Source organism: Phaenicophaeus curvirostris, chromosome 5 (genome assembly GCF_032191515.1).
Source record: "Phaenicophaeus curvirostris isolate KB17595 chromosome 5, BPBGC_Pcur_1.0, whole genome shotgun sequence".
Classification (NCBI taxonomy): Eukaryota; Metazoa; Chordata; class Aves; order Cuculiformes; family Cuculidae; genus Phaenicophaeus; species Phaenicophaeus curvirostris.
Window position 1 is genome coordinate 9,089,711 of NC_091396.1, and position 19,174 is coordinate 9,108,884.

At 35.2% G+C, this 19,174-nt stretch overlaps 1 protein-coding gene across 1 annotated transcript in view; it reads right to left on the bottom strand.

The window, feature by feature from the left end:
* Positions 1 to 19,174, bottom strand: part of CCDC73 (coiled-coil domain containing 73) — a 54,136-nt gene that overhangs the window by 1,803 nt on the left and 33,159 nt on the right. Inside the window, exons 9-17 of the mRNA XM_069857514.1 lie at positions 18,675 to 18,803; positions 18,262 to 18,321; positions 15,746 to 15,850; positions 11,417 to 11,527; positions 9,622 to 9,753; positions 8,480 to 8,515; positions 6,707 to 6,875; positions 4,029 to 5,573; positions 1,491 to 1,624 (exon numbers count right to left, since the gene is read on the bottom strand). Of these exons, the coding sequence (XP_069713615.1) occupies positions 1,491 to 1,624; positions 4,029 to 5,573; positions 6,707 to 6,875; positions 8,480 to 8,515; positions 9,622 to 9,753; positions 11,417 to 11,527; positions 15,746 to 15,850; positions 18,262 to 18,321; positions 18,675 to 18,803 (2,421 nt within the window). The remainder of the gene's footprint in view (positions 1 to 1,490; positions 1,625 to 4,028; positions 5,574 to 6,706; positions 6,876 to 8,479; positions 8,516 to 9,621; positions 9,754 to 11,416; positions 11,528 to 15,745; positions 15,851 to 18,261; positions 18,322 to 18,674; positions 18,804 to 19,174) is intronic.

Sequence of the window (19,174 nt, forward strand, 5' to 3'; positions counted from 1 at the left end):
ATGTGCAGACCAATGTTTAAAACAGTTCTTCATATCTTTTGTAGAATTTAAGTGCACCTGTAGCATTTCTCTTTAATTGTTATCACTTTCTGGAGTACTGTACTTCAGTTGAATGAGATTACCCAAGTCTGCTCTAGTTACAGTCAGACGTGTTAGTCAAAACAAATAAGCTGAGCAGCAAAAGAGATTGCTGAGCCTGTTTTTAATATCTAAACAGCTTTTTTGTATTGGTCATAAAAATGACAAATTTGAGGACAGAAAGTATTGGACTGACACCAACACAGAAGGAGGGAGTGCTCTGCAACAGCCCAGGCTGAGATTTCATAAATTAAGTATTTGGAAAATAATTTTAGGTTAAGCCTGCAAGGCACTCTATTCTTGTCCATCTTGGCTTTTACTTAGCCAGCACATAAGGGGCTTTAGTTTGGAGGTGACAAAGTAGATATAACCACAATCAGTTAATGAAATGCAGCTTTCTATTAGCTGTAGATTAGGTATTGTAGTTCACTCAATTCCTGGCTCCACCTCAGTGAGAAAAAAGCAAGAGATACAGTAAATACCACTGCCGTGATGGGTGAAAAATCCAACTCATAGTCATTTCCAAGAGTCATATTAGGAAGTTGGAGTAACTTTAAAACATCAGTTTTTACTTCTGAATTTCAGAGAATGTGAAAGCTAATGACATTGAGAGCTGATTAAGTCCACTGAAGTCAGCCAACTTTGTCACTTGAAAACTCTATACACTCTGACCTCAAAATTCATCCAAATAAGATAACCAAAGCTCCTCAAGAAATACCTCTAGAACTTCTATAGAGGAAGGTCAACTGCAGTTGTAAATTATTGTATCACTTTTGAACAATACATTTAGCATTGGGTCAAATCCTGATGCTGCAGTTCTATCTGCTCCAGCTCTGCAATCTAACAGACACTGCTAGTGTCATCCTGAATGAGGTTGTCTTACAAAGGAAACAATAGGTTTCTTTTTAATTCTCTGCTTTTACGTATGTTTGTGTAATGTCAGCCTACTACATAATAAGGTAACTAAATATGGCATCACATAACTGCAGCACAGAATAAACAGATAAGCTTTAATTTATAGATACGATGAATTTTCAGTCTTTCACAGATTATTTTAAATAAAAGATTCCTATCAAGTAATAAAGGAAACAATGTTTTTATACCTTTATATGCTACTTTTTTTTTTTAACCTGCTACTTTTACTTAGGTGATGATTTTTATTAGGGTACACAATGAACTACCCCCTTCCTCCCTTCCCAAACAGACTGGTTAGCATCTGTTTGATTCATATGCTGTGACTTTTTCCTGCTGCTTTCTATCAACCTTAATTGTGAAAAATGGTGCCTTGTTGCCCTTTTGATATTATTTTGGAGATTGACTCAGTCTTAAAGTATCCAGATGCGTACAGTTGTACAAATATCTGTGGAATTAGCTCACTGAGGTCTGGTCCGCAATATTTTTAATTGACTTACATGTTCTGTGGGAAAAGAAGAATCATAAAAAGTCTTTGCTATAGCATTCCATTCTTCACTAGGGTCTCCCTGGGGGTCGCAGTGGATACTTGAGGTATTCAAAGTGTCGGCAGCTCTGTTAAAACTGGTAGAACCTGATTGACAAAAAGGAAATGGTAACAACTGCAATTTAGTCTCTAGGTACTTAATGTAAAGTAACTAAACTTCTGGTTTACCTCTGATCTTAAAAGATCAAATATTTTTGTTTTTAATCACAGAATTTCTGTTGTAGGCTTTTTCCTCTTCATTTTTTCTGTTCACATACTTTTTCATCTATTTTGTCTCTAAAGATGAGGTATATTGCTACTCCAATTAAAAAACATTTCATGTAATAAAGTTAATAACAAAATTGTGATATATATAGAAAACGTCTATATTCTGAGTATTCTAACTGAATATATTTTTTCAAACACTATCGCTTTACAACTCACATGATAATGATAATAATAAAATACATAATTACTGCCATCCTGACAGCATATCCCAGGGCGACTTGTAATAAAACACACATTCTAAAGCAAAGGTTTTTAGACAAACAAAGAACATTTTAAATAAGTAGTCTTTTTGTAAATGACTATAACCAATACTCCAGGAAATTAGGCTATAGCTATCTACTAGAGGTAGGAGGAGCAAATAAGTAGATTAACCATAGCAGAATATAAGGCTCCAATCCTGCAGTGGCTTTGTGCCCTGCTACTCGACTCAGTTGAAAACAATATCAAGTTCCTTGCAAGATCAAGACATGAGCGTATTTTTACAACTACTCATAATGCCATCAGTAGCTGTTTTGTCACGACACAGATGTCTGTTGATCACTGCTACAATAGTAAAATACATATTCACTCATGGTTACCTAACAGTTAATTCAGAGTACTGTCATTTTCTCTTGGGAGGAAGAGGAGAACCATTATGATTTTGTGTTTGTTTTTTAAGAGTTTGTCAGGAAGATCTTGCCCATTGCCAGTTCATTCCTCCATTCACTGATGTGGAGTGGCTGCTCCCTGGGATCCAGAGTTGTATAAAGAGTAAATTGCACTGTGGTTAGGCAGTAAAAGGAATTCCCTCAGACAGGCTTACTCATCCCTCACATCAATGCTCTTCACTTCTAAGTCTCCCGTATGACTAAACTGTTTGTGCTTCAGTAAGTAAAAAAAAAATAAAAGTTTAGGGACCCTCATGGGTTCTACTCCAGGTTTGCCATTTGGGAAAATATGTCAAAAGAAAGCAAAACCCAACCACGATAAATCTTGGAAGTTGCAGCATTGAGTACCACAACAACTAACTCTTGCGCGCCCTGGCATTGTGGTTCTCTGGCCTTCAAAAGAGGTGCAGGATTCAGATGGTTCAGCAAGCTGATGTAGGGACCTGTCTAAATTAGGCAACATGTTCAGAGTGAGAGGCACATCTGGGACCCAGGCCGAAATCCTAACTATGAAGTTTTGCTAGAATTCAAGAGGCCTGGTTATTCTGCTGGTCACTGGGCAGCTCATTTGGGGAATTAAGAATTTTATCAAAATCGCTACCACAAAGGGGAACATGGAAGAACTTCAGGTAGTGCTGCCTGTTCCTACAGAGAAGATGCATGCAAGACATCACAAAACCATGCATTGTTTTTTTTTGAAACAGGTATCAAAATTCACATTAGAAGTACATTACAAACATATCGTGAGACCAGGGATCTGCTACCTTGCTACCATTTACTGCTGTTTTAGGGACAAAGACCTTTCTGAAACTAACTTCAAAAAAATGATGCATCTGTGTACAAAAATACATGAGCAAGAGTCCAACCAGAGAAACAAAAATTACCTATAAACCTAAATTCATAACATCAGAAAATAAAGAAACCACACTGCTGGTTTTCTGTCTCACTGCCCTTGGCTACAGAACTGAGGGACTGGAATCCACTCTGCTCTTTCTATATTCACGGGGCAAAGCTCAAAACACTACATCAACAAAACCCTAAGTAGACACAGGCTTTTTGTGGTGTGAATCTCGCTCTTTTGAAAAACATCTAAGCAGCAAAGCTCTGTTTTTCTACAACAGGAGGAGCTTTTATTTCCTCCAGAGACTGAGAGATCATCCGCTTTTTTAAGCTTAGAACATGCATCAAAAATAGAATCTGCATGCAAGCTTCATTTTGAGAAAGGAAGGCTTCTCAGTGCTTTCCAGATATACGCAGAGCCACGAGACAGTGTGTGCTTTACAGGAGGGTTAGAAATGCCTGTAAAAATTCAATTTGTCATTGCACTGCTTTTTTCACAAAGGGAAAAAGAAGAAAAAGTTTATTTCATTGGATAATTGAGCCAACAAAAGCTGTTTAGTTGCATTTGTAACATAAGTGAATGGAGAAATGTCATCTTTCAATTTTTTTTTTACCATATGACAAAAAATCTCACAAGGTTTACATTTTTCTAATGCAAGGCAGAAATTTCACATTTTGACAGTTTTTCTAATTATATTCAGTATATGCTACAAAACATAAATGTTTATTTTTCTTACCTAGTCCTGTTTCTCTTCTGTTGACAATTTCACTCAGGTTTTGACACTGTGTTTTTGAAATAACCTTTGCATTTTCCACTAAGCATGGCAGTTTCTCTTTCAAAAGGGAAGGTTCCTTGGAAGCTGAAGTCCATGTTGCTTGACCTCTCATTTGATTTACTCTTGAACAAGAACTGAGGTCTAAAAATTTTAAGTATACTGCAGTTTTCTCAGCTTTTTTATCTGAAAGATCAAAGGATGACCTTCCACTTCTGTTTACTAAATTTCCAGATGTTCTCATGGGTAAAGAGCATGATTCTTTCAGGTGACCCTCAGCAAACTTCCTTCCTGGAACTGTAGTGTTCAGTAAGTCTTTTTTCTCTTTTAACAATAGGTTATTTGTTGAATTATTAATCTCTAGGGAAAGGCCGTATTTGATGGAGTGTATCTGAATATCATCATTAACTTTTTTATATGGAATTAGTCCATCTGTACTAATTCCATCTGTTGGGGCTTTTTTATGAGCAATTATTTCAAGACCATCAGCCTTTGCAGGAGATACAGCTTCAGTGTTCAAAGTACATGTACTTCTATCATTCCCTGTTTGTTCACTACTGTCTTGTTCAGGCTGCTTGCTCTGCATGTCATCCACATTTCTTCCTCTTTCTGTTTTGCGGGGACATAAATTGAAAGTACCTAGAAAAGGCGTATTATCACTGTGTTCTTTTGTGGCATCATCACTGCTTGCATTATCACAATACACAGTTGGTGGATTCTGAGCTTCAGCAGCTGAAACACCAGTACTCCTCAGCTCACTGTTTCTGTTTATGTTGCTGGCACTATCATAATTTCTGTCTTCAGCATCTATTTGAGTCTGTTTTAAAGGAAATTTATGTAAATCACTTGGATATAACAAGTTTTTTTCTGTTTTATGTAATCCATTACCTGAATAATTATCACTGTCCAGCAAGCTACAGTTTTGGTATTCTGTTTGTGAATTTTCTTGACTACAAGATAGGATGCCAAAACGTAATTCCTTAGCTGCATGGTTATCTGTATTTCTCTTACACAAAGCTTTCTTCTCAGTGCACAGAACTGCTTCAGGCTTGGGTTTGGGTGCTTCAGGTGTCAGGATGCTTTGGTTGTGTTGTATGATATTTGATTGTTTGTCTGCCTCAGTACAAATTGATCCACCTGTAGTGCTGCATAATTCTTGCTTGCTAGAGTCAGTCTCCTGACTTGCATTTTTCTTGTAGATACCTGCTGTGTCAGTACTGTCCAAAAAGACCTTTCTTGTTGGTGTGTGGCCTGCTGCCAGCAGCTCAGTGCTGTCCTGTAGCATTTGTTCTAAATCTGCGTTGTTTTCCTCCAGTAACGTTCTACATTTTGCTCCTAGATGTTCTGCTTCTTTGCACTCAGCGACATGCATTTCTGAGGTCTGTCCTTGGGTAATTAAATCAGTATCTGTGCAGAGGGTATTCCTGGGAGGAGCCTCCCTTTGCTTTTCTTCATAAGGGCTAGCAACATTAATTTCATCCTTAAAATTGTTTTCAAGAACTTTTAAATCTGTTGGAGTAAGGGCATTGTCTAGTTAGTGACAGAAAACCCAGCAGTTAAGTCCTGCTTTATTTTTACAGTTTAAAATTTCCATAGAGATAAATTGAAGATTAGTATTGATACTGATTTTTCTTATCTTACATTATACACACAATTCTATCAAAAAAGTTAACTGAAGATAAGTATTGCATTATGGTAACTTGTAAAATATTTATAAACTGTTCAAACAGAAAACACATGATCATTCTGTGGATTTTAGATATGCTTTATAGTTGAAATATTTCCCAACTGCTATCTGTCAGCCTTGTTATTGAAAGGGGTCTTCATTATGAAGTTCTAAGACATACTTAATCAACCATTGTGTGTCTACATAAAGTTTAAGCCGCTGGCTACTACTGCAACTCTATTTATCTTTACTTTTGAAACTGGCATTTTTAGCTAAATGGGAAACAAAACCAAACAAAACTTGATGGTAGTGGGCCAGTGAGGAACAACAAGCACTTCAATATCAGAAAGATGTTTTCTGAAAGACACATTTGAAGGCTGTAAGCATTGATCCTTTAAAGTAGTCACTTTGCCCATAATAAACTTTTAAATTTCCACTTGTCTTTGTTTTATTTTAGAGACTAAGTACATTTCCATTAGGTGGCTTCAAACACTTATTGGAGTTACTAAGTACTTTGTATATAAGTATTACAATTATCCACATGAGCAGACCTTCATTGTCCTGTGCAGTGCAACCACTCACTTTCTGCCTTTTAAAATTTTTTTGGGGGGGAAAGAGGAAGTCATTGGATTTGCTTCCAACCATTTCTATACACATTATAGTTCTTCCTAACCTCTTCCTAACCCCTATTCACTTCTTGAAGTGGCACGCAGAAAGAGTATTACAGGAGCTTGAGGGCTTGCAGCATACAGATCTTACTTAATGAGTCAAGGCAGCCACTAGAAGTACTGTGCTTTCATTCAGAATTTTGTGAATTTATCATAGATGAGCACTACTGACACCAAGAATTTTACTGTTATTAGTACAACAGCATTTGATTCAGGATTCAAGCATTCTCGTCATATACTGTATCTGTGAACGTTTATCCTTTCTTCAACAATACTACTTATCTCTATTACCCATGCAATGTAATTACTTTGTTCTGTCTGTAATTCCTCAGTGCTTAAAGAGTTGTCCATTGTGGTTTTTACTTCAGTTTCTTCACTGTGTCCAAAATGACAGTCTTTTCTTATTACAGATTGCATACACTCATTTTCTTTCTGAATAGCCTGTACTTCACTGTCTTTTGAGTGTTCTTGATCACTCTAGCATAAGAGGGGACAAAAGATTACTCATATTTTAATAATTTAGTACAGTCACTGATTAGATTTAAATTTCAGGATTTTGATTTAAAATTATTTTTACAATTCTGATGAGAATAAAGATAATTCACTTGGAGTGTACAAAGTTAAAGAAAATGGTGAAGAAAATCAGACTAATAAATATCCTGCGAGAGTTGGAAAGAAGTTAGGTCCTGCTATATTACAGTCCACAGAGAAAAGTTACACAGGTCAACAGAATTTCTCAGAGGCAGGAATATGTGTTGTACATGGGCTGACTGGATCAGTCCCTCTCTCTGCTGGCTAAATCAGCAACCTTCTCAGTAATTACATGTGGGAAAAAAACTGCATGATTACTAATTGCACTCAAACACATGTGCATGTGCACATATTAATGCTATTTTTTTCCTAACAAACCATCTAGGATTTTTAATCTAATTTTATAGGGAAACAAGGCTTATGGATTTGCAATTTCTGTCTGTCAGCTCCTTATTCCCTCCCAGATGGCTTTTTAACCTCAATTTGATGCAAATTCAACAGGAATAGGAGCCTTAAAGATGTGTCTACTTAAAGTTTAAGTCACCAGTGTACTACTGTGTCTGTATTTGTCTTTTTTTTTGAAAACTGTATTTGATGAAGTTCTGTGCAAACTGGGACCTGAATAATGAAGAATCACCATAATAAAAAAACCACCAAAAATAAAAGACAAAAATAAGATGGATCCTTTATCAGCAGCAGCTGTTTGGCATCTGAAGGCAGAAGCACATGCTGGTTCTTGCCCTAAAGACAGGATGTAAAAGTAGGGAGCGGAAGGAGGGGTGTTGCTTAGTCCATAAAAAGATTAAGATAGTTGGGTGACTGGAGGTGTAGCAAAAGGAAGGCTGGGATGTGGGAGGGAGTTACAAGCACTGTCCTTGGGTATCAGACGTGTGGGGAGCACAGGGTATATTGCAAAATGGAAGGAGGCACAGAGAAAACACCGGTAAGGAATGGAATTATGGCAATGGTAGCATAGTAGGTGATGTAGAATACCAGTCTACAGGAAACAATTTTCTGCGGGTCACAAAAAGGTGCTGATGCTCCCAGCTTTGCTGATTTGGGGGAGGGGGAAGTAATAGTGAATGGAGGAGAGTCCTAAAAATAGTTCTCCTCTGCCAAATACTCCACCTCAATTTGAAGTCTCAACTGAAATTTCTTTCTCTTTTCCTCATGTTTTATTATCATCTTCTATGTCATTCTGATTTGGAAATTGTAAATATTATACTTCTTTTTTTCTAAGTTTTTAATTAATTTTGCTTCTTGGCTACATGCAGCCTTGGCACCACATTTTCAAGCTAACCTTTTCATATACAAATAGGAGAAATTTCCTTTTTCTTTTATGAAAGCTTTAAGTAATAATAATGATCACCATCATCATCATCATCTTTTCTGAACTATCGCTTCTAGGAGCTGTTTCTTTACACAGAAACACCAACTCATCATCATATTTTTTATACTGTTGCTTCTAGGAGCTGTTTCTTTAGATAGAAACACCAAACACCACAATGTAACTATGCATGTTACTCTTTCATACCACAGTGAAACTTAACCATAGTTTGTGGTATGGGCAGAACTGCTGAGTGCATCTGAAATAAACATGATAAAGAGTTCTTAGAAAGCAAGGAAGGTTACACAATTCCTTTTCACATTTTCAGATGGGTTGAATAAACTTAGTTTCCATTCAAGTGGCCATTCAGCCCTTCAAAAATATGTCCAAGATGCATAAACTGCATACATATCAAGAGCATCCAACCTGGATTTCATTTTTTTAACGTTTGATTTAGTAAAATCTAACTAAGCAACATACATACACCTCAGATACAGCTAAGATGACCTTTCCCTCAATGTAATATTTCATGCTATGAAATTGAAAACCTTCTCCCTATACGTATTCACACAAAAGAATGATAATAACCCATTGCTGGTGTAGCCCTGTTCTATAATGGTACACAGCTGTATTAGAAAGTGTATCAAACTAAATGTGAAGCATGGTAAAGTTAAACTAAATTGCAATTTGAGTCTCTAATGAGGTCTGACATTGTACCTTTCTTTAAAAAAGTCCTTTGTTTACTATTACTATCCCACAGATGATCACCATGAAGAAGTTGACATACATTCTAAATTTCATGCCCCACAAATAATCACAGAGATTTCAGATTGCACTAGGTGTAAAAATAGGTATATGCATATTTCCTTGGAACACTTGGAGCCATAGTCAAGATCCAAATCATAGCCAACACCTTGCCCTTTTATGTTTTACTAGGTACTGACTCATTACTGATACAAGGTGAAATTCTGCAAATTAGAGTAATCAATATGCTCTGCTGCAGCTCCTGTAATTTCTTGGCAGTGTTCCACTGGAGATTTGGCTCAGTCTAACCTGTCTGGCTTTTGATATCTTACGATCACACAACACAAAGTGGTATGGCAACTTGCCATCAGATAGTGTAAGATATATATTTAGAAGACATCTCGGACTTTTTTTTTCATTTATGAGCATATAAGATAAGCTTTAAGCTTATCTACTTGCAAACACATGGGGTTATCATGGAAAGCACAAATACTGTTAATCATGAAAGACTGATTGCGCACATTGATTTGGCATCCTAAACATAATTCATATTTCATTTTCATTCAAAGAAACAATGATATTTAGAAGTTACACAACTTGCATTATACAATTCACACTTACCTGCAGATTTTCCACTTGTTCAGAATGCTGATTTCCCTGAGGAGGATGATAATCTTCAAGATGTCTATGAACTCCTTTAAGAGAATTCAGCTGATTTTTAATAGCATCTATCTCTCGTTTCATATTTTCCTCCTGTAATAATTGAGGGTATGCAGAGTACACAAACACAGATCCTTACTGCATGTTCAATTATGTAAGCCACTATTTTACAGGGGTATCAACAACTTAGCAAATAAAGTAAATCCTTAGAAGAAAGTATAGATGCTATGGAATTTCTTTGTACAAAGTAAGGTAATTTTGATCCCTTTCATTCAACTCAAAATCTTAACCACATTTCCATTAAAGACTATGGTTTTTATTAATTGGGTTTTTTTCACCATTTACTTTAAGTAGCAATGCACCAAAAAAAAAAAATGAGATTTGTATTTGTAGCTTTCGTACTTGTTTGTCTTGAAGATAAACATGTTAGTCAACATTCATTCTCCACCTACATTGTCAAGAAAATAGAACAGCAGATAATTTGCTTGGCACTTTATGTCCGTAAATAGCCTCAAGTATCTAATGCTTCTTCAGTGGGTTTGTAACAATTAAAATTTATTTAATTTTACAAAAATCATAGTAAAAAATACAAGTTGTAAAAAGAACTGAAGGGCAATTTTACAGTAATAACTTAAATTAATTTACAGATATTTCCAGAGCTGTTTATAATAATGTTAACATTATATGTGATGATGCTACACCTTGATCAAGATATTAAGAGACCAGATTTTTAGTTAGCCATAGCACAACAGGATTGCAAGGACAACTTTGCATTGTTTCCCCACAGCCTCACTGAGAATCTCTCCACCAAATTCAAAACCTTTCTGGTAGTAGGTGCCAGTTACAGAGAAATAAAAAAAGACAGATTAAACAAACACTGCTTAGAGTCTAGTTCCCACACACTAAACAGATCTTATCTTACTGAAGAAGTATTATACTTGGAAACATGCGTTTATTTATTGCAGACAGTTTTCACAGCTACAATATTTTGCCAATTATTTTGGATTAAATAATTACTGAAGTATCCTTTAAATATAATGAAGTAGTAGAAAGAATGGTAAATATTGAAGACAAATTACTGTTTAGGTTACCTTTTTTAATTTCCTTTCACCCCACAGTTGTCTAATGTTGAATAATTCCTGTCAAATCAGGACCTCTGCTGTAATGCCAGCCTTCAGCAGCTCTACCCGATTCAGTTTGAGGTTGTTGGTTGTTTTTTTTCTGGGCATACAGCCCTACAGAAATACTTTTAGTCTGTGTTGCTTCAGCCTATGTAGGTTTACATTCATTATTTTACTATAGTTCATTGATGTTCTTTCAGGATGCAGCCCAGAAATGCTGCTGTTCTCAAAATATTTAAACTTATGTAAAAATTCACAAATGTTCTGAAAAATACATAAAATTTAATGTAAATTGAAAACTGTATCAGCTTCCATGTCTAGGTAATGACAAATTTTTTATTCTGGAATATTTTCTGCCAAATTCCAGGTAACACCTAATACCCTGGCTCTTGCTTTACAGAACTGCAGGAAGTGCCCTGACCTTTTAGAGTGCAGAAGTCAACATTTCTCCTAAATCTACCTTTTAAAAGGTAGTCTTTTCCTTTCTAGAAGAGTCTCCATTACTGGAAAAGAAATTTATTGATTTTATTGTATTATTTCTGCAATATTTTCTTGGCTTTTAGGTATTACCCAAAGTGCTCGATGACTATTTCAAAACCCTTTTAATACTCTAACATTTAATTTAATAAACCTACATCTTTTTTCCAAGTTCTTAGTGCTTTCTCGTGCTCATTCTGAAGATTAAGGAACTTTTCTTCATTTTCTTTTGCCTTCTCCCTTTGCAGCTCATTATCTCTTTCAAGGGTCTGCAATAAAATTAATTATCCAAAAAATAATCAATACCGCATTAATGAATTTTGATGTGTTTTATGTTGCTTGGACCTTTGCTTCTAACATGCTGGAAGTGCCATGCAGATCAGTGATAATGTGCTATCTCAACAATAATTTTCATAAATTAACAGAAAGGTGCTTATAGTTTAGCTAACAGGAAACAGGGGGAGGTTATGAAAAAAGAAATGGCTATAAAAGGGTATAAAAACACTTGCCATTATTCAGTTTCACTGCATAAGTTTTAATGTGCTGAAAAAGTAATATAAAGTCCATGGATGAGAAATATGAAATGTAGCACAACCTAGACCCATTGTACTTAAAGAAAAAACTAATGAATACTCAAAGAAAGTATTTTTATTTTTCTGATCAGTTCTGTCCTAAATTGTTTATTAGCCTATTTTATAAACTGTATAAATTTCATATTCTAAAATATATCTACTGAACATGAAGAATATGTCTGATTATCCTTTAATTTATTTTTATTAGATCCCTGAAATAGGAGTGCATTAAAATAACAGTAATACTAAGTTTTATACTATCATAATTGTACTTGCAACATTTTTGGGCTACCTGTTTCAGCTTTACTGTGCTAAATTAAAGCAGTCTTGTATAAATCAAAAGTAGCTTCACATTCATCTCAGGTACTGTTGGGATTTTTATCCTATCATGTTTTTATAGTGAACAATAAGGAAGACAAAGGACTTACTGCATCCATTATTTATTATATAGGTGACACAAATATATTTGATAACGTAAACATAACTTTAATGCTTATAGCTGTATGACCAGCTGCATATTTGTGACTCTGCTGAGCTTCTTTGAAAGTCCACTTCCAAAATGTTAATATATGGAGGCAATACTCCAAAGCAATTCCTTTTTACTTAATCTTTTAACTAAAAATAAGTCTACTTCTCGATTCAATTAGCATCAATTTTTAAATGCCTACACTAATTTAGCTCCACTATTAATACAAATATATTTTACAGATATTAACACTAGGAATATTCAGGCTATCTTGCATTTTTAGACACAAGGAAAAAGTTGTACACAAGAATATAACAGATCTTCTCTGAGAGATTATACAGTTAAAAACATGAGACAATTCAACAATGTATTGTGTGAATAATCACACTCTGATGTAGCACTTTTCATCTGTTTCTATATACTAGGAGTATAAGACCTCCTCTCTGATAAACCTGCCCTAAACTCCAAGGATTCTTTTGCTTGTCTCTCAAATGCAACCTTCCCTGTGATGGAACAGAATGGTTTTCACAGCATAGCTCTTAGAAGTAGTAGATTGATAGAACTGGTCAAATGTTAAAGCCAGTTGTACAGAGAGGGGAATACCTGAATTCCTTGCATTCCCAAGTATTCTGTCATCTGTTAAAGAATTATGACTTGTTTTTCTGAACTCTTAAGGACTTTGGTATTCTAGCACTAAGTATGCATACATAGAATGAGAAAGGACAGTATGATACTTCTTGAATGTTACCTTGCATGTTTATGTATTCCTTCACCTCAAGCCTAAAAATATGCAGTAATTTTTCATGAGTAAAAGAATGAAAATATTTCCATGGGACTGTACAATCACCCTTTCCATTTTTTCTATTTTTCTGAAGAAATGCTTTTTCTTGATGAGCATGGTCCACAAATTCAACAGGGAAGTAGGGTACAGCACAGGAATTATACATGACTTTCAGACCCCATTCATCATATTGCAATTCTAGAATTAACAAAGTTGAAAGCAATAGCTCTCAAACTGGCACGGAAGTTATATATTTATCTCCCTATTTTATAAGTTGTCTCATTCCCTGGACTATTCCGGTAATTGTATCAAACTGTTGTCAAACAAGCAGCTATAAAAAGCAACAGCATTTTTGACTACTGTTTAAGCAGAAGGAGAGAACATGTGACATTCAATTTTAATATAGCACTGTATTTACATCATGCTGTTTAAGTGAATCACTGCATTTTCCGGTTGTATTTATCAGGTTTACAAAAAAAGGACATCTATTAAAACATCTAGCAACTTCTATGTTCCCGGATGTGATTTCTTGAAAGCCTGTCACTCATGCTTCCTTATATAAACCTTATTCCCATTCTCAAGTGAGAACGTCTCAAACGTGAATGCTTGAGATTGGCATAAGAATGCCCAGGATTTTCTCACAAAATGCACCTGAGATCACGTCTTAAATAAAGGCTAAGAAGGAATATTTACATCAAACAAAGTATTGAGGATTCCTTGAACAGTGAACAGAGCTTTCAAAGAGGCTCTTGTTAGTCTTGTAACACAAATTTTATCTAAAGTACTTGTGCTGCAAGAAATTACTCTTGAAGACTACACTGAAGTTTTGATGACTAGAAATAGCTTGTCCTGTAGTTAGAAAAAAAAAAGAATACATTAATACCTTCCTAATGTCTAATATAAACAGAACCCAAATCGAAGCAGGCTCTCTAATCACAATTAGCATAACTGCAATTAGAAATAAATTTCTGGCCTGTACAGGCTGCAAAACAGAGATTAGTACTCAATTCATACCTTAACAACCAGAAAACAAGCTATACTTTTGTTAGACTTGTAGATATTTATGTGGAGTCTTCGAAGGTAAGTTTAGCCAGTACCATTCACAGTTTTAGCTGGAGCTTTAAGGCATACTATAAACTTTATCTGAGAGCTCAGAAACAGTATCAGAAAAAGCATTTTTAGGATGCACTTGCTATTCAATAATCCAGACACAAAGATCCTAAAGGGCTGCCTGTATTCTGAAAGTCATCATCATTAAGGTTATATAACAATTATCTCAAGCTTCTAGCTTAATTTACAGAGTAATTTCAATCATCTTAAAAAAATAAACTGCATTGTCTTACTTTAACAGAAAACAGTATTGTATGAATAGCAAGTAATCCAGCACAGGACCCAATGTACAAAGACCGAGGTTGCAGTAAATTCTGCTACTTTAACAGTCCCTTGGCTCTAGAATTGCCCAAATTAATCTTGGCCAAAAGTTTCAAATATGCTAAGAAAACCACAAACCTTTTCCCACTAAACTGCGCTTCATTATTTAATTTTTTTGTTTAAAAGAGCCAATATATGTAAAAGGAACTGGAGAACTCTGAAGATTCATAATGAACTGAAACCTGGACATCAGAAATCAGTGACTCCTCTTACAGCTTTATCCAATACTACAAAGCAGGTACATGAATTCCTGGTGAAATTCTAGCTAGTTTCTGATGGAGAACATAACTCATCTTTAATCTTATTTGTTTCTTCAAAATCCAAAATTCATACATTTATGTTGTAGCAGAAGGCAAACTGCTTACATCTATTAAAAGACAAAGTAAAGATTTATGGGAAGTAAATCTTATTTCAATTTAGCACAGAAGCGTTAACTTAGAAAGAGAAGTATACATGCACACAGGAAGTTTACTCTGAAATTAACTGAGATCCTAGTTCAAAACCTTGGCCTCAGAGGCCAAGCAAAGAATGGAATGGGTCGTGGTTATGTACAGCCAAATTGAAGACCAGCCCTGCATTAACAGTCCAATTAATGGTTGCACCTGAACCCTGCATGGTACATCTGTCCAGAACAGATAGGACCTTCATCTTTAATGCACTGTCAGCCAATCTGACCTGCTGGTGTCATTTAAATTCTAAATTGTTCTGAGACACTTCTACATGCTCAAAGAGGAACTGAGGAACCCTGCAACTCCACACTCTCCAGCATGACTACCTACCACCCCAAGCATCAATATGACACCAGACAACACAACAAGAAATGGCTACAGATATGCTCTTTTTTATGCCTTCTACTCTAACAAAACTGGAGACAAGCTCTAGCTGTGAAGATCTGAAATTTTCCAGAAAAGAAATCTATACCTACATGAAAATTAGAAGCAACAGAAGTCATAAAATCATTTTATTTCAAAATACTCAAAAGCAACCTTCAATATGTTCCTGTTTTACCCTCCAGAAATGGCTGATCAGAATGGCAATCATGATTTACTTTAGGGGGAGAATTAAAAGAGAAAAACCATAGACTGCGTTTCAAGGTTCACAGTGACAGTTAGGGAGCTGAGGGAGCAATGGAATTGAGGTCAAAAGTTCTGAAGAGCACACAGATGTCTTTAACAGCCCTGGACTTAAAAAATACATAATAGATAGTAGCAGCTTGTCTAATCAAGAAAAATCTGACCTGATACTCTTCTTTCAGTGCATTTAATTCACTTTCCAGTCTAACATTCGTTTGGGTTATGCGCTGAAGCAGCTCCTGCACACATTGTAGAGAGCTGAGAATTTCCTTATTAAAGCAAACAAATTAAGATATAGTGAATAAGATTTTCTTTCTGAAGTTTAAACATTAGATAATTTATGTCTTTTTCATTAACATATTTATTTTTTATTCTGCCAATGTTACAAAATTACATATATAAAAATGTATTCCAACATTGGCACTGGGGAAGGACTTGTAGGAAGAAATCAGAACAACTCTAAGTTGTTCTGGCCTTCTGTCCTGGAGAAGATAATAGTCTTTTTCAGGGAATTTTCTTATAATCAAAATGAACAATTCATTAATGCTTTAAACGTACTTTAGTGCTCTATTAGAGTATTTTTTTGGTATCATATTATACTTCTGGAAACTATGGAAAATCCCAGGAAATTGTGTGACAGGCAAGTAATCACTGTCATTAATGGATCATCCTTATGTGACATTATTCTGTATCACAAATTAAATCTTAATATATGTGAACTAACACACATCAACTTTGCATCATATAGTGCAAGTAAATCAGATTTTGCAGTCACTATCTGAATTCTTGTGGTACTTTCATAAAAGCTATATTGTTACTTCAAGAAGAATAAGTGGTGGTATAGATTGACAAACCCATGGGTCCTGCCACTAAATTTCTTCCAGTTAGCTGAAAACATGGGTGGAATGGAGACAGAGTCATGTTATATTTCACAACACTACACACATTTCTAAAAAATCAAAGACAGAAGGAATGATCTAGCCAAGACAGTCTCAGCTCCCTAAAGACCAGCACAGCAGTTACTAAAGGACCATCTGCGCAGGAAAAAAACCTGAGTTTCAGGTAGAAGAGAGTCTTAAATGTGTTCAGTTGCTTCAAAAATATATTGACAGAGGAAAGTAGTATTAAGACAAAGTAATTAAAAAGAGCTTTCAAATTTGTCTACTTTTGGTTCTACCATAAACACAAATAGAGCTATCTGCTAAAAATGCAGTCATTTCAGGCGTACTCTCATTCCTTTTCATGTAAGTGTACTCTCATGCAGAGAGAAACAGCATTTTTACAGTGAAGCTTAATTTATCTTTAGTTCAATTTTACATGTACAAAACTGCACCACAGAGATGTGGAATGAGTGTCATCTCACTAGTAAGGAGCAGAGCCGGCCATATCTTTTAAATCTGGTACAGTGTTCACTCAACTAGACAAGACTGCTTCTCTGCATACAGTTCAGTGTAAATCAGCTGTAATTTAGATAATATATTCAACCTTAGTCCACGAACCACTGAAGCCAATATCTTCAGTTAATAAAACAGTGAATTTGTAGTGCTCTATAATACAGAAATCAAGGTCTTCTAACCCAAGTTCTTGGGGAAAACATGAAGTTAATCTCTATATTAGAGCCCTCCCCAGATTTATACCCAAACTCTCCATATATTAAAAGCCAACCAACGCTGAGCAATTCACACAGAACAAAACAAAGAAACACAACAGAGTTGTGAATTGAATATGCATATGAATTATGCTACAAGCATCTCCACATAAATGCTTTTAGTGCATTCAGGGCTATGGGAGTAATGAGGTCTGAGTATGTCCAAGAGCGCGTTGGATGAGGCTTTGAGCAATCCGATCCAGTGGAAGGTGTCCCTGCCCATGCATCTTTAAGATCCCTTCCAACACACACCATTCCATTATTTTATGATTCCATGTTTTTCTTTTTTTTCCCCATGTTTATTGGCAAGCAGGTTTAAAAAGTGAATTCAAAATGCAAACAGGCTTTTACGGATTGGAAGAGTACTGCTGGGTAAGCCTCCAATGAGTGCTCAGTAGGTATACAAGCATGTAACCACTTTTGCCCCTCTCTGAGAACAAGAATGCTACACTTTCCTGAAATGTTTGTTTTAATGAACTACAGAATGAAAATTCTGCAGCTGTTTAAGTAAAACATATCTGGAACATATCTGAGTTTGCAATATAAGACATTCTTAACTCTATTCAGCTCTGTACAGGTATAGCTTAATATTCTTTATGAACGGAACACTATTTCCTTTGCATAGAAGTGGCAAATAATTCCAATTTTACTTGGTTCCAATACTAGCAGTTTTTACAGTAAGCTGCTGGCAACCACAAAGCAGGAGAGCAAGCATATTTTGCAAACCTTAGTACTTATTTGTACTGAACCAATATGTATTGGTGGATACACCAAACTTCTCCCATCTGAATTCAAAGAAAAAAGTTAAAACTTGGAACAAGGTGTCAAATAATGTACTTTGTACAGGTAATACACTTTCTAAAAACTGACAAGATCCTATTTAAGTTAGTATTAAAATACTTCTGCAAAGTTAACAAGTTAATTTAATTACTTTTAAAAACTTGATGGAGTCATTTAAGAAACTTAAATCTAAAATACAGTGCAGATATTCTTAAGTGACTTTTAAATAGGAAAGGTATATCAACAGCTCACCAGCTTTTCTTCTTTAATGTGAGTATTTTCTTCTTGAACTTTATTACTAACTGCTGTCTCCTTAAAAAAAAGCATGAAGAACAGTAAGAGGCATTTAAAATTACTGTCTGTTTTCTTTAGTAATATTGTGTTAATATGATATTTTGAATCAACGTGAGGCTATTTAAAGAAACTGAATTATTTTGAAATGTCTTTTCATCCACTTTTTTCACTACAAAATTATACTTCTCTTCACTGCATATTTGCTTCCCTAGAAAAAGTTGTTCTGGAAATTATTCTGTTATATTGAATATGCGGTTTGTTGAAAGGAATCACTCATCTGAATGCATGACAGAGATCATTGCCACAATGTTTGCTGAATAAAGAACAGAAAATATTAACCAAAAAATTAACTTGTTTAAATTCCCAAATACCATTCTGATTTTCTGCTGCAGTTCTTGAAGCTGTTTTTCCTTTGCTGCAAGATTGATGTTTTCTTCTCCCACCCTGTACTGAGATGTGACCTTGGACCTTATCAAGTCTGTAGTTACTTTCTTCAGTTCCTTAACACAGGAAACACGTATAAATAGTTCATCCACTATTGGCATTGCAATTCAAAACAATGACAAATCTTTTAAACTATCCTGAGTCATGCCCTACCTTTAAATAATGTATCGAAACAACAGAATAAATTAGAGGAACAGATATTCATAAGACTGACTTGCTAAATTTTAAATTTGTCACATATGGCTAGAAGTTTATTTCCAGAGGTAAAATGTTATTGGGCTAGTTTTAAAGTTTGAAGCATTTATTATACTTAGCCATTTTGTTATTTTCCCTTCCAAGAAGTATAGTAGAAGTGGACATTAAGTTGGTATTGGTAAAGCCTCCTCCACTGGGCTACACAATAGGAATAAAGTACCTATTATAACTA